The sequence below is a fragment of the Nestor notabilis genome, unplaced genomic scaffold, assembly GCF_000696875.1.
Source record: "Nestor notabilis isolate BGI_N333 unplaced genomic scaffold, ASM69687v1 scaffold7808, whole genome shotgun sequence".
NCBI classification, from domain to species: Eukaryota; Metazoa; Chordata; class Aves; order Psittaciformes; family Psittacidae; genus Nestor; species Nestor notabilis.
The window spans coordinates 8,528-22,565 of record NW_009940513.1 but is presented as its reverse complement, the minus strand read 5'-3'; the positions used below and the strand labels follow the sequence as shown (position 1 = coordinate 22,565).

At 42.2% G+C, this 14,038-nt stretch overlaps 1 protein-coding gene across 2 annotated transcripts in view; it reads left to right on the top strand.

The window, feature by feature from the left end:
• Positions 1–9,635, top strand: part of HIPK1 (homeodomain interacting protein kinase 1) — a 21,284-nt gene extending 11,649 nt beyond the window's left edge. For both annotated transcript variants that reach the window (XM_010020397.1, XM_010020396.1), the window contains 9 exons: positions 1–201; positions 1,038–1,159; positions 2,641–2,775; positions 5,282–5,424; positions 5,592–5,774; positions 6,978–7,187; positions 7,491–7,729; positions 8,112–8,248; positions 9,143–9,635. The exon at positions 1–201 is cut by the window's left edge and continues 2 nt beyond it. In XM_010020397.1, coding sequence (XP_010018699.1) covers positions 1–201; positions 1,038–1,159; positions 2,641–2,775; positions 5,282–5,424; positions 5,592–5,774; positions 6,978–7,187; positions 7,491–7,729; positions 8,112–8,248; positions 9,143–9,628 — 1,856 coding nt within the window. In that variant the 3' untranslated portion in view covers positions 9,629–9,635. The remainder of the gene's footprint in view (positions 202–1,037; positions 1,160–2,640; positions 2,776–5,281; positions 5,425–5,591; positions 5,775–6,977; positions 7,188–7,490; positions 7,730–8,111; positions 8,249–9,142) is intronic.
• The last annotated feature ends 4,403 nt before the right edge of the window (positions 9,636–14,038 follow it).

The window sequence follows — 14,038 nt, the reverse complement described above, 5'->3', positions numbered from 1 at the left end:
TTCCGGCAGCTGCTCCCCTTTCCCTGGCAAACTCGGATGTGTCACTGCTAAACTATCAGTCTGCTCTGTATCCATCATCTGCAGCACCAGTTGCAGGAGTAGCACAACAGAGTGTTTCCCTGCAACCTGGAACCACCCAGATCTGCACACAGACTGACCCATTCCAGCAAACGTTCATTGTTTGTCCCCCTGCTTTTCAAAGTAAGTGGAAAAAACCCTTTGTGTGATACTGTAGTTTCAGGTAGAAGTGGGAAGTTTTAATTTGTACTGAATTGATAATGTACAGAAGACTACCCTGTGAATGTCCACAGTGGTCTTGCCTCAGATGTAAGTGCAGAATCAGGTTGGGTTTGTGTAGACAATTTAGTTCTCTTCCAGATCATGCTTGAACAGTATCTTGCCTGCCTAGATTGCAGTCTTCATCTGGTCGCTCAACCAGTTTTTCCCCCCAAACTGAACACAACAGCATTCCACAGAACAGTGAACAGGGGAGCCAGATTTATGTGAAAATAAGAAAATGTTGTGCTCTGGTTTTTGTATGTCAGGAGTAAATAACTGGCCTTTTTGAGTCTCAGTTCACAAGCACTGATGCAGTGGTGTAGATTGCTACAGGTTGCACGTAAGTGAGGTTAGCAAAGCATAGCTGAGTCCTGACAGTTCTCTATTTATGCTTATATCTGCATTGTGTTTTTATGGAGGGTTTTATATGAAATGAGAACTGGTCACTGATAGCGTAAGGTTTGAACTTGCTCTCAAGGAACTGAAAACTAGATATCCGTGTTTCTGAAGGCAAGACTGTGGATATGAGTAGAACCAAGCTTTTGAGAACTGGTTGTCCGTACTTGTGCTTTGGCGTACTGGGACTGCAGAGATATTTACTTCAGCTGGTGCTTTGTTAGTATGCTTTTATCAAAGGGAATGTCTTTTCTTTCTCTGACCCTGTCTTCCACCCTTATCTGGTAGGGATTTTATTTTGGAAAGAAACTAAAAAGAAATAATGAAGCTGCTTAGCATTGATGTGTTCTTGTCCTCCACAGCTGGACTTCAGGCAACTACAAAGCATTCTGGGTTCCCAGTAAGGATGGAGAATGCTGTCCCAATTGTACCACAAGCACCCACAGCACAGCCACTGCAGATCCAGTCTGGTGTTCTCACACAGGTAAAAACCCACCCAACCAAACCCCATAAAGTTCATTGCAATTCCTACCACCATCCAGGAGAACCTGGCTGCTCCTCTGGTGCTGGGATGAATGCAGGGGGTCCTCAGAACACTCCAAAAGGTTAAATGTAGGTCACTTCTAAGACAGTGTTTTGTTTTTTTCTGAAATATTTAAAGTCTAATCTATTTTATATAATCCATTTTAAGAGTCTGATGTAATAATGAGAATAAATGTGGAGTTTTCAGCTGCTTAAAAACAGGCTGCATTTTTTTATGGGTGTACACTGCCTTATAGATAGTGGTGTACGTGCTTGCCTGCTCTTTAAAAAGGTGTCAGCAAGTTTTAGAAGAAATCATTTCTGTGAGAAGTGAGATCCTAGTAAACAGAAGTGGCAACACAGATTAGTCATGTTAAAAGTTCATCTTCAAATCAACAAAATTATTTTTGACTCCTTCTCATTGTTAATGTTAATTTGTGTAGCTATGACATACCTGTTTCTGTTGTTTGCTTTTCAAACAATGTGATAGCAAAATGCACAAATAATTATAGAAAATGCTATTTTCATATCAGTAATATGTTGTAAATTAAAATAATTTTATATGAGAAAAGTAATGCTTTAATATATAGTGAGTCCCAGGTTTTATTCACTGAAAAACTGTAGTTGCCTTTATAGTTAAGTGCACATTGCATAGTTTTAGTGCCTGCTGACATTAACACATACTTTGTTAGTTTTACTCTCTATGCAGTATATTGTGCTTGCTGACCTTCTTGTAGAGAAGTAATTTTTAGATTGTTCAGTCCAAATCATTTTGGTGTCATTCTGTGATCTCTGGTTTGTTTAGCATAATAATACAGGTAATGGTACCCAAAAAGCAGAATACACTTGAAGAATACACATCTGAATCCAAACCCTCTTCTTCCTGAGCCTGCAAATTGTATGCTAAGAATCTAGTTTTAATTAGACATTTGACGTACTAATATGTGTCTTGGTAGTTTTGTTGCAGATAACTTTGCTCTTTCATGATACAAAAGACTTATTGTGCCTTCTATTAAATTCCTTAGCTTATATTTTTCCACAAGTACTGTATGTGAATTGTGAATTTGGAGGGATGATAGTAAATGTGTCCTGCCAGGGGTGCAGTTTGTTTTATGGTTAGTGCAGTGTACATACTGTAACTTGCTCTCTGGGACCCAGTAAAGTATTAATAGCTGAACACTATCTCATTTTTTACTTTTTAACTGTGTCATCGGAGAGATCCTATTCCCAAATTCCCTGTTCCTTGTGTTCCCCTCTGGGACATGTAACTGGTTAGAGGAACGTGCCCAGAGGGTCTGGGTGCTGGTTTCACTGCATTAATTCTGGAGTCTGCTCAAGCACCATAGAATGCCAGTGAGGTGAAACCTTCTCTGGCCCTATTGCTGAACCCACTTATCCTGCCTCAGTACGTGTGTTTCACTCACTGCCTGATCTACATTTCAGGGAAGCTGTACACCACTAATGGTAGCAACTCTTCATCCTCAAGTAGCCACCATCACGCCGCAGTATGCGGTCCCCTTTACTCTGAACTGCGCAGCCGGCCGGCCAGCGCTAGTAGAACAGACGGCTGCAGTACTGGTAATTGCCTCCCTTGATTGTGTTCACTAACTGAGTTTTTGTTTTAACTTAGACTTGCAGAGGGCATGGAAGCATGTGCCATCTTGTGGCTGTGTTCTTGCTACATCTTAATGTCTTTTTGTTTTCCTCCCCAACATTGCTGAAGCACTGTCTGACTCTGACGTTTAGTGTGGCTCTGTAAAGAATCCAGATCCATTGACAATTACTTTTACTAGCTTAGTATTATAATGCTCTTCTAAGCTATACTGTAGAAGAGTTATAATTGTTCTTGTTCTTTGCTTACTCTCCTATCTTTGTCTTTTGATTGTTGAATACAAAGGAATCAGCCTTTAGCTTGACTCTGCTACAGGTACCTGGATGGCCAGAATTTGAACTACTTGGCAAGTTAGCTACTTATTTTGTTTTCAAGACGTGTAAAGCTGCTTTGCATGTAGAAACATTTCAGGTCATTTAGCACAGGCTAAAAACTCTAATGATAGCAAATTCTTTAATGTATTGCTTTAGCTGTCCATTTCTCTTAACTTCTGTTGAACATCGACAGTAATTTTCTGGCCTTTTGTTATTTAAAGCCAATCGCAGGTAGCTTGCTTCATCCAGATAAAGATACTATTCTCCACAGATGCTTTCAGTTCATATGTATTTCTTGGTTGAAATTAAAGGTGAGCTCTAGTATCCAAACTGGCACAGCTAGCTTTTAGGCTATTGGGAACAATTTTTTAAAAGGTTGGGGTAAGGGAAGAAACACATCTTCAAGAAGTGTGTATTTTCAAAATTGTCCTCTTCTGTATTCATTTGGCACTTGCATCAGAACAACTTTGCAAGTGCCACAAAGAAGTCATTGTAAAACTCCAGAATCAGATAAGTGAAGCTTATGAAAACATTGCAGTGCACTTATGTGCTGGTATCCTCACATGTCTTTCAAAGCACATTCCATTATGTGAACCATGTTGTTTTTCGTGGCTTTCAGTAGTAGTTTGAGTGTCATTTTCTTCCAAGAGGGAGACATCTGCTGAAGTGGAATTTGCTTGAGTCATACCTGTATCGAAATGAAAACCCACTCATTTGAGTTCTTGTGAACCAACTTAACTGCTCCCTGTTTCTGAGGATGGGAAGGCAGGAGAGTGGCGTTCTCCTGGGTCACAGCTCTGAGCTGAACAGACCCAGGGATGTATATGTTTTCCTCCTTGTGAATTTTGACTGCTGAAAGGCTGCAGTCTAGGCTCTGTAAACAGCAGGGGGTGACCATAGCAGAGCTTGGGACACAAGTGAGTTGTTAGTGATGTTTTCAAAAGTGTATTTGGGCCTTTAATTCAACAGGCAAATTCTATTCTCCTGCATGTGTGCAGTGGACTTGTCATTCAACTCCCCTGTACAGCAGTGGAGATCAGAGCCAGCTGTCTCCAGACTATGAGCCTGGATTCTGAGTTTCTCTGGAGGACTTCCTAATTCTGTTTGGATTCTGGGAGCCTTTGGCGTGAATTTGCTCACCTTTAGTGCTTCCGACACTTCTCCCTTGCTGCTTCCCCTGAGTTTGCATTAGCCATTTGCTAAGCTTTGCATATTTTTGTCCTTCCTCTGTCAAAACAGTTCGTCGCTTGGAAGGCCCGATTTCTGCCTCTCATTGGGAATTTATATCTTGCTGTATTAAACTCTCTGCTTTGTCTTGTGCAGGTGTTGGCTTTTGGAAAGACGCATGGTGTGACTTAACATATTTCTCCTTATTTTTAATATTATTATTATTATTATTCCGCTTACATTGGCAGAGGTTTTAGCAGCTCTCTGCTTTGAAGGCTTCTTGTTTGGAACTGGTATTTGTAGTAAGTGGATCCGTTACTTGCAGAAATACTTTATTTAAAGCAGCAGTTTTGTGGTTTTGCAGTTTAAACTGCAGGACAGCCATATATCTTCAAAACCATAGAAATACTGTACTGCCAGATGTATTCTGGTTTCTTGATTTTGTTTCTCCCCCCCAGAAAAAAAGCTGCATTTTGTCAATTTGGACTGGAACATTAATAATATTGATGAATTGACAGTATCTCCTGCATATCTCCCTTTTAATTAAGTACCGTAGTTGAAGTAGGATGAATTCCCAGATAGTCTCAGCCCTCTAAGGCAGAAAAACAAGAAAGGACCAAACTGGTTTTGTATTTTGGAATCCTTCTGCAGAGCAGCATGTGTAAACTTACGTGCAGAAGTCCTGAATACTCATGCTGCTTCTGGCAGTACAATATATGGCTGCATTGTGCAGTATTCTGCACAATATTAACACCCTTTTCCCCAGGTGACATCTGTGATACAAAAGGTTAGCAAAGCATTAGGGGAAGCTTGTTTCTCTGGTTTTCTTGTTCTCTTACTGTACTGAGACCTTTTGAGAGAGTGCAGTGTCGTGCCATTATCTCTGCAAGCTAACAATCTACACAACTGTGTTTATTGCTTGGAACAAATCTCTTTCCACCAGTAGGAACCGAAATCTAGTGAACCTCTGTGTCTGTTTGTTGTTTTGCAGCAGGCCTGGCCGGGGGGAACCCAGCAGATACTGCTTCCTTCCACCTGGCAGCAGCTCCCAGGGGTTGCTTTGCACAACTCCGTTCAGCCAGCGGCTGTGATTCCGGAGACCATCAGCGGCAGCCAGCAATTAGCTGACTGGAGGTAGGGAATGCACAGGGTCCAACTCTGTGCCAAATGGGAATATGTGCTGTCCCAGCACGGCACAGAATTTCTCCCTTCCCTTCAGAATCATTCTGGGGCTCGGTGCAGCTTGCTGTTCCTGCAGTGTAGTCATGGAATCTGGGGTTTTTGTTTTCTTTCTGCTCCAGGAATGCACATTCCCATGGAAATCAGTACAGCACTCTCATGCAGCAGCCATCACTACTGACCAACCATGTGACATTAGCCACAGCACAGCCTCTGAGTGTTGGAGTTACTCATGTTGTTAGGCAGCAGCAGAGCAGCAATGTTCCAGCAAAGAAGAACAAGCAGCCAGCACCAAGCGTGGCCAAGTAAGGCTTCCTTTTCCAGTCCTAGAAAGATGTGGGTGTATTTGTAGATGTTGCGGTTTAAGCCCAGCTGGTAACTCGGAGCCATGCAGCCACTCGCTCACTTCCCCTGCTTTTTTCCCCCCACTCCTGACAGGGTGGGGAGGAGAATCAAAAGAATGTAAATCCCATGGGTTGAGATAAGAGCAGTCCAATAACTAAAGTATAATATAAAACTACTACTACTACCACCACTAATAATAATGATAAGAGAAATAACAAGAGGAGAGAGTATAAAATTAAAAGGAAAGGAAATAAAACCAATAACAGAAGTGATGCACAATACAATTGCTCACCACCCGCCAACTGATACCCAGCCCCACCTGAGCAGCAATCTGGGCCTTCTGGGTCACTCCCCCCAGTTTCTATCCTGGGCATGACATGCTGTGATATGGAATACCCCTTTGGCCAGTTTGGGTCAGGTGTCCTGTCTCTGCTCCGTCCCTGCTTCTTGAGCCCCTCACTGGCAGAGCATGAGGCTGAAAAGTCCTTGATCAGGGTAAGCGCTACTGAGCAGCAACTAAAACATCGGTGTGGTACCAGCATTATTCTCAGAGTAAAGCCAGAACATAGCACTGCACCAGCTACTAGAAAGGAGAAAAGTAACTGTTACAGCTGAACCCAGGACAGTGGAGGTTGCCTTTATGATGTGAAAAACTGATCTTCTGATCACAAAGGCATTGTCTAATTGTGTATCTTTTTAATGTGCTACATTTGCTTTTAAAGATGTGTTGGGAAAAGTGTCTGTATTGTTGTCACTGATATAAATGACACTAACTTCAGTGGGAGTGCAAGGAACATAGTTGACCAAGTGCTTTACTGTACTGGTCAAAGGAGGGTTTCTTACACACTGGGGGGGTGTTGGTGCAGTAGCAATACAAGTGATACCATTGGCATCTGTTGAACAAGGGTTGTCAGGTTTCTGGCAGTGTTTGGGTGCATCGGCCTTCTTCAGAGCATCACTGTGCTGGTCCTTTCTGGGATGTGTTTTATGCCACTCTCCTGTATGAGTGTCTGTACTGAGGTTCTCTTTGTGTTTCTCTAGATGTTTCTTCTTGTACGTGTGCTCCAGCCTGCTGGAGCCTGGCTGTTCTCAGTGCTGGTGCTGGTTTGTCCCAGCCTGCCGACACGTAGCTGAATACTGCTCTGTTTTTCCTTCAGGCCCAGCTCAACTGTAGAGACTGTGCCCTCCCAGGTTTACTCACTCATTGGCAGCAGTCCTCTGCGCTCCACCTCGTCTTCTTCCAATGTGCTCATCCTAGTGCCAGAGCAGCACCAGCCCATCGTGATCCCAGACACTCCAAGCCCACCTGTCAGTGTCATCACCATTCGCAGTGACACTGATGAGGAAGAGGACAGCAAATACAAACCTGGCAGGTAGGAAGTTTCTTTAAGCAGCCAGTACTGATTTGTCCTGATCTGAGCCCAAGCATCAAGGATTGTGGGGAGTACTACATGCAAAGCCCTGGCTAGGCTAAGAAGCACTGCCTAAGACAGAAAAATCTGTGTCATGTCTGCTGTGCTGTTTGTGTCTCTAGTTAATCAGAATTCCAGCTGACAAGGAGGGAGGGTACAAGATCCCAGAGGGAGATTTCCTGTATCTTGTGGGAAAAGCTAGAATATTTCCCATTTGATTGTTTAGTTGGTTTTTTTTTTCTCCTTTTCTTTTTTTCCCTGCAGTCTGAACATGAAGCAGAGATCCAATGTCATCAGCTACGTTACTGTTAATGACTCCCCTGATTCCGACTCCTCCCTGAACAGTCCCTATGCCATAGACACACTTGCCTCTCTGGAGAGCACAGGCGGTGCCCTGGAGCTGCCAACTAGAGAGGCAGCTGACAGCTCCAGCTCTCGGAATATCATTGTGCCACCACTGAAGACACAGCTCAGTGACTGTGTTGTAGCTACCCAAGTGTCAGGTGGGTATGGTGTTTGCCAAGGCTCAGATGCTGTATTGTCCCTGACACCTTTGTCCTTGAAGTTTTAGACTGTGTTGGGTCTTCAGCAGCTTTAGGTTTCACAGCTGCTGTTCTCAGAGTGCAAGCTTTGGTCTGTTTTCAGTTTCATTGGTAAATTTCCCTTTCACATGTGTTTGGCTGCATTTAGAAAGATCTGTAAATATTCCTGATTATTTCTTGTATGGTCAGATTTTAAATCATAACTGAAGAAGAGGCTTTGTTACAGAAATAGTCCATTTGTGTTCTTTGGTTGCCTAAGCTGGTTATCACAGTTGCATAAGCTGGTTATACAGGGCACAGCACTTAAGAGGGAAGAATGAACTAAGCTTTTGAAATCTTTCAGGCATCCTGAGCAGTACCAGTAAGACCAAGCCAGTGGCCTCCATGAGCGGGCAGTCATCAGGATGCTGTATAACACCTACTGGGTACCGCTCGCATCGCGTGGTAACAAATGGTGCGCAGCCTCTCAATCTCAGCCAGGTAAGCACTGTGTGACTTCTGACCTTTGAACACGATGCTTTAGAAACACTATGCTGTATGGCAGGGAGAATCAGCTTCAAAGAACTGAGGAGAACAGTTCCCTGAAGCTGATTTTATCTTGTAGCTATGCAAGGTAGAGTAAACTCTGTAGGGAATATAGGTGAAGTTTCTCAAGGCAAAGGAAGTTTCTTTTTTTGCTTCTAGTCACACTTCTTTTGCAGTGAGTCATTCTTGTCACTCAGGGGTTCAGCTGTTGAATTAGGGTAGCACTGAAGGCACTCAACAGTGTGAGGAGACTCTTCCTTCTCTAGATCTCACAAAGCCCTAACCAGGTGATTAAGGCTGGACCTTGTGTCTCAAACTAACAACTAGCACCTGACTCCCTTGAAACTTTGAGATTAGTTTCACTTCAATTTGTGTCACTACTCTTGATCTTTTGAGTCAAGCTGCAGTGGCCATTTAGAAGAGAGGAAGTGTTACACCTCCAGATCATTTCTGGTATGGGAACAAGATGGGCTTTGCACTAAAATGGGGCAGCCCTGCTGCACTCTCACTGAGGTGCAGAAGAAAGGTTGTGTGAGGAGTTCAAGGGCTGGGTCAGTCTTAGGACCTGCCCGTGCTTGTACAGCTGTGTACTGTTGTACCCCAGATATGGCAGTTTGATCCCATTGTAGAGGAAAAGTGTAACCTTTGTCTTAGAGAAGCTGCAGTAACCCTCCTGAAACTGAGGGTTTCACAGAGCTGGGAAGGGAGGATCTGCAGAAGTGTCAGCCTTGCAGGTAGAACAGAGGTGTTGATTAGGAGGCTCTGGCTGACCCTTCCGTGCTCACCTTCTGTTCACTGTGCTTTTCCCTGAGGATAGCCACTAACTTTATTTACTCCTTCTCCCTACAGAACCAGCAAACAACAGTGCTGGCCTCCCAGGAGAGAAGTGGAAATGCTATCCCACGTAGGCAGCAAGCTTATGTGGCACCCCTTGCATCAACTATTTCTCAGGCTCCCTATGCGTTCCAGCACAGCAGCCCAGTGCATCCCCACCTGGCAGCAGCCACGGCAAGTGCACATCTGTCCAGCCAGCCGCATATGTACACTTATGCTCCAACCACTGCTGCAACCCTGGGCTCCACCACCTCCATTGCCCACCTTTTCTCCCCTCAGGGCTCTTCACGGCACACCACGTACGCTGCCCATCCCAGCACACTCGTCCACCAGGTCCCTGTGAGCGTTGGTCCAAGTCTGCTGACTTCTGCAAATGTTCCACCTGCCCAATACCAACACCAGTTTGCTCCACAGTCCTACATTGGTGCTTCCAGAGGATCTGCTATTTACACTGGATATCCGCTGAGCCCTACAAAGATCAACCAGTACTCATACTTGTAGTTCCCAGAAAGCAATGGGCCTGGGGGGTTGGAGGAGAAATATTGTGAACATTTACCTGGTAATGGCTGTCTGACTCTTTATTTCTCCGCGATTTCTTTTGTTTCTCCGTTACGTTTCTTCCTGATTTGTTTGTGTGTTGTTCAAAACCAACTCTAGTGAGTTCCATCACTAACTGAACAGCATGCTTTGTTACCAGTACGTTAGTGTTACCAAACTTGGTTAGTGTTGCCAACTCTAATTCAGTATTGCTAACACTAACACTCATTCAGTTTTTAAACTTTTATTTACTTTTTTTTTTAAAGAGATGCTTTTAAAAGCTTCGTGGTCACATTTATTTAAAATTGTTCTGTTGTGCTAATCAAAAGGGCAAAGAACATCCATGTCTTGGAAGACAGATCCTGATGACTTTTTTAACAAAAAGACTAGCAGATTATATTTGAGCATTTTACACAATCCATCTTTCCACAAAAAATGTAATGCATGTTTATCTGCTGCAGCAGTTTGAAAATCGAGCTTAATATTTTAACATTTGTTCTCTCATTCACTTTGTCTCTAACAAACTCCTGGTTCTGCAAAAGCCATTTACATGTTAATGTTTTTTGTTTACTGCTCTGCTTTGTTTAAGGACTGGTCAAGGCAGCTGCCTCCTACTAGCAACGTTACATATTCAGGAGTCCATGTAAACTCTGAAATCTGTTTTGTTTTCTTGACAATTACGTGTCTCCATAAACCAGCCGAATTTTTATTGCATTCATCACAGAATTCTTTTCAAACTATTCAAGATCTCACTGTGTAACAGAACTCAGCAGCTTTGTCGGGATGCTGCCATCTTCAGCCGAGAATGAACAGTGCAGCGTTGCTCTGAAATTGGGTTTCTCTAACGTATTAGATGCTGGCCCTGTACTGGAGCTGGATTCCTTCACAGAAGCACAGGGCTTTTCTTTGTTCTGTTTTTCTTAATGTTTTTCCTCACGTGGTTCATTGAGGAGGGAGTTGAATTTGACATACAATGAAACATCACTGTATTGATGTGTACAGCTTTTTATACTCCTGGATATGTCAACAGCTACTTTAAAGCACTCTTAATAAGACTTGTACACAGTACATGCATGTAGGAATTGCAAAAAAAAAAAAAAAAAAGAGAGAAAGGAAAAAAGGAAAAAAAAATCCAGATTTTAAAGTTTATTACTGAATTTAAAACTATTTTAGAAGTTTTGTATTGGTGGTGTTTTAATATTTTACATAAAATTAAATATGTACATATTGATTAGAAAAATATAACAAGCAAAACTTCCTGCTAACCCCAAATGTTCTGTCTTTGTAATCAAAATGTGTAGTGATTATACTTGAATTCTGTATTTAGTGTTTGTCTAATTCTTAAACGTTCCTGGGGATGGAGTTTGATGTATCCTTTGTATTTAAACCAAAATGAATTGATTCATGTTGGAATGTATGTGATATAATGCAATGGTTAGAGCTCATCACTGTAGCACTGAGAGAGGAGTAGAGCTTCATGAGAGACAAGGATACCTTCTGATTTGTTTTGCACAGGTATGTGTGATGAAGAGTTGTTTGGTGTGTCCCCTTATTGTAGTGCCTTAAATGATGATGTAGTGTGACTAGAGTTTACAGTGAGCTTGCCTTATGAGGGACCAGCAAGCCCCCGTCGAATTGAAGCAATTCACTAAGCTTATCACAGCAAGAACAGCAGTATGTTGCATAGGTGCATTGTTCTCAGTTTTAATGCTAATATCATAAAAAACCCCTACATTTTTGTTTGGAGTGAAGCGATGTTTCCTTAAAGCTTTTCCTTGACGATGGCACATATACTGTTAAATGTCTGTCAGTGCATTTCGAATAAGGTAGTGCTGGGAATGCATTGGAATGTTTAGTCTAATATTGCAGAAGTGATTAAATATGTGCAATCACTTTTTTATTAGGTTAGTATGGCGTTACCTTCCCCCACGTTAATAGCAGACATTTCTTGTAAAATATTGCTAGCTTGGTGATAGAATATTTATACCAAAGAGAGCCTGCTGTAAAGCACATAATACCATTTAAAAAGTTTATAATGCTACTGCTAATGTGGAGTTGTTGGGAAGGTTTGTCAGCTGAAGCCCTAGTCAGCGTTCAGAGGAAATACTCATTTCCATCTTCAGTACGTAGATTAAGTATCTTGTCCAAGTGGATGATAAACTGGCTCGAGCGGTCGTGTTACTACAGCAATAAGAGGTTTTGGGAACCGTGAATCCCAGTTTATGTTCCGTCCCAGTGGAAAAGAGGCCAGTTCTCCGAGTGGTGTGTGCCAAGAAGTCCGAAGACCGTTTCTGGAATTCCACATTATTGATAGAAGAGAGTCTGGACTGACCTGAAGTCGACGAACTGTTCAAGGCTTGGCATCTCTTCGTACAGAAGGATCGAGGACTTTGGAACTGGGCAGTAGCATTGGCAATGTTCAGTGTATTTTCAGTCGGAGCCCTTCTGTAAGCGTGCAGATAACCAACTGATCTTGCTATGCCATGTCAGTGGTGTAAACGATGCTCTTTGTTGCTGTGGGCACTTTCTTACTTTTTTCCATAGTACATTGCTTGTGTTCAGTACTTGCCTTGAGATACCTCTGCGGTACAGAGTTGTGCCTTTCCATCAAAAGGCAAACCAAGCTCCAATTCCTCCGTTTCAGGAAAATGTTATTCCCTGTTTCACAAATAGTCAAGTGTTTTCCATGAACTCCTAACAGGAAAGAGTACTTCTAGCAAAATCTCCTAATAATTTTGAGAAGAACTTGCCTGCTTCCCTGACGAAAAGCAATTAAAATGACTATTTGAGGTCACTATGACATAATTAAACCAGTCAGATGTATTCACAAAGCTCAGTGTCATTTTTTTCCACTGCCTAAGTTCCGAAAAGTACTGGAACAAGGAGGATGAGTTGGAAATGACTAGGTAAAAATACCCTGAAATTCCTCTGTGATACACAGCATAAACCAGGCAGACAAAAATCCCCACCCCAGCAGGGCCAGATTTTCATCTTCGGATCTCGGAGATCTCAGCCTGGCCTCGGTATGTGTTGCCCAATTTAAGGGTGTTGTAGTCGGCTCTAAGGAGACCCTCACCTACCCAGCCTTCAAATTCAGTTAAAGAATTGACTCTCCTCATCATCAGAGCCACTACCCGTAGTCTAAAGAAATGTGCTATCTCTGGATAGAAATTGGAACCCTTTAATTTATTTGAAACTAGTTTGGGATTCACCTTTTGAGGATTTGATAACCATGGTCCCATCTGGACTCATCTGTGATTCTCGAACTGTTAAACCAGTTGTTTCATCACCTGACCTGTATTCACAGCTGTGATAGCCACTGCAGAGGCAACTTCTGAGGCTTTCCTGCTTAGCACCTAATTGATGGGATGCAGTAATTTACCTCTGACTCAGCATTTTCTTTTAGTACACGAAACTAAATTGCTTCTAAATGACAGGATTGGCACAGCCCTGCTTTCTTTTCTTTTTATTTAAACTTCTGAATGGTTCCGCATGTCCACATGGTTGTTTGTTGCTAAACTTTATATAAGGTGTGATTTCAGATTCAGCTTGAAATATATCTATCTCACTACATGTAGCAGTACATTATATGTAATGTTAGTATTTCTGCTTGAATTCTTGATATTGCAATGGAATTCCTACTTTATTAAATGTATTTGATATGCTAGTAACTGTGTAAAATTTAACTTTCTTTTATGGTTGTGCTCTTCCTTTTTACAAGCCGCTAGATACAGGTAGTTTCTGATAATTACTAAGCTATGTTTGTATTGCTGATGTACTTAGGGGGTATGTAAAAATCATTTTAACAGAAGAAATAGATATTTAAAAATTTAATACTAACTATATGGGAAAAGGGTCCATTGTGAAAACATAGTTTATCTTTGGATTCAATGTTTGTCTTTGGTTTTACAAAGTAGCTTGTATTTTAAGTATTTTCTACATAATATGGTAAAAATGTAGAACAATTGCAATGCATCAATAAAAAGGGTTAATTTTCTGTACTCTATTCATTTGGTCACTTTATCTATTAAGGGGGGGTGGAAAAATGGGTTTTGGCATATCCAGGGTGAAATACAGGCACTAGTAGAGTCAGCAGGGCTCGGGCGGCATCAGGACCATCGCTAGTGACAACACTTTCCCATCACCTTGGTTTATGTTTATAAATGTGTTTGACTTCGCACGTGTAGTTTAGGTGCTGTGAGCACTGCTGCAGGTGGCTGTGCTGCTGCGTGGATGTCCATCTGGTCTGAATCCTGCTTGAGTTAGGTGCTGCTGGGAGGTGCCAAAAGTGATGTCTCCCTTCTGATTTGGTGGAGATCAGAGTCCTAGTATTGTTTGGGTTGGAAGGGACCTTAAAGCTCATCCAGTTCCAAC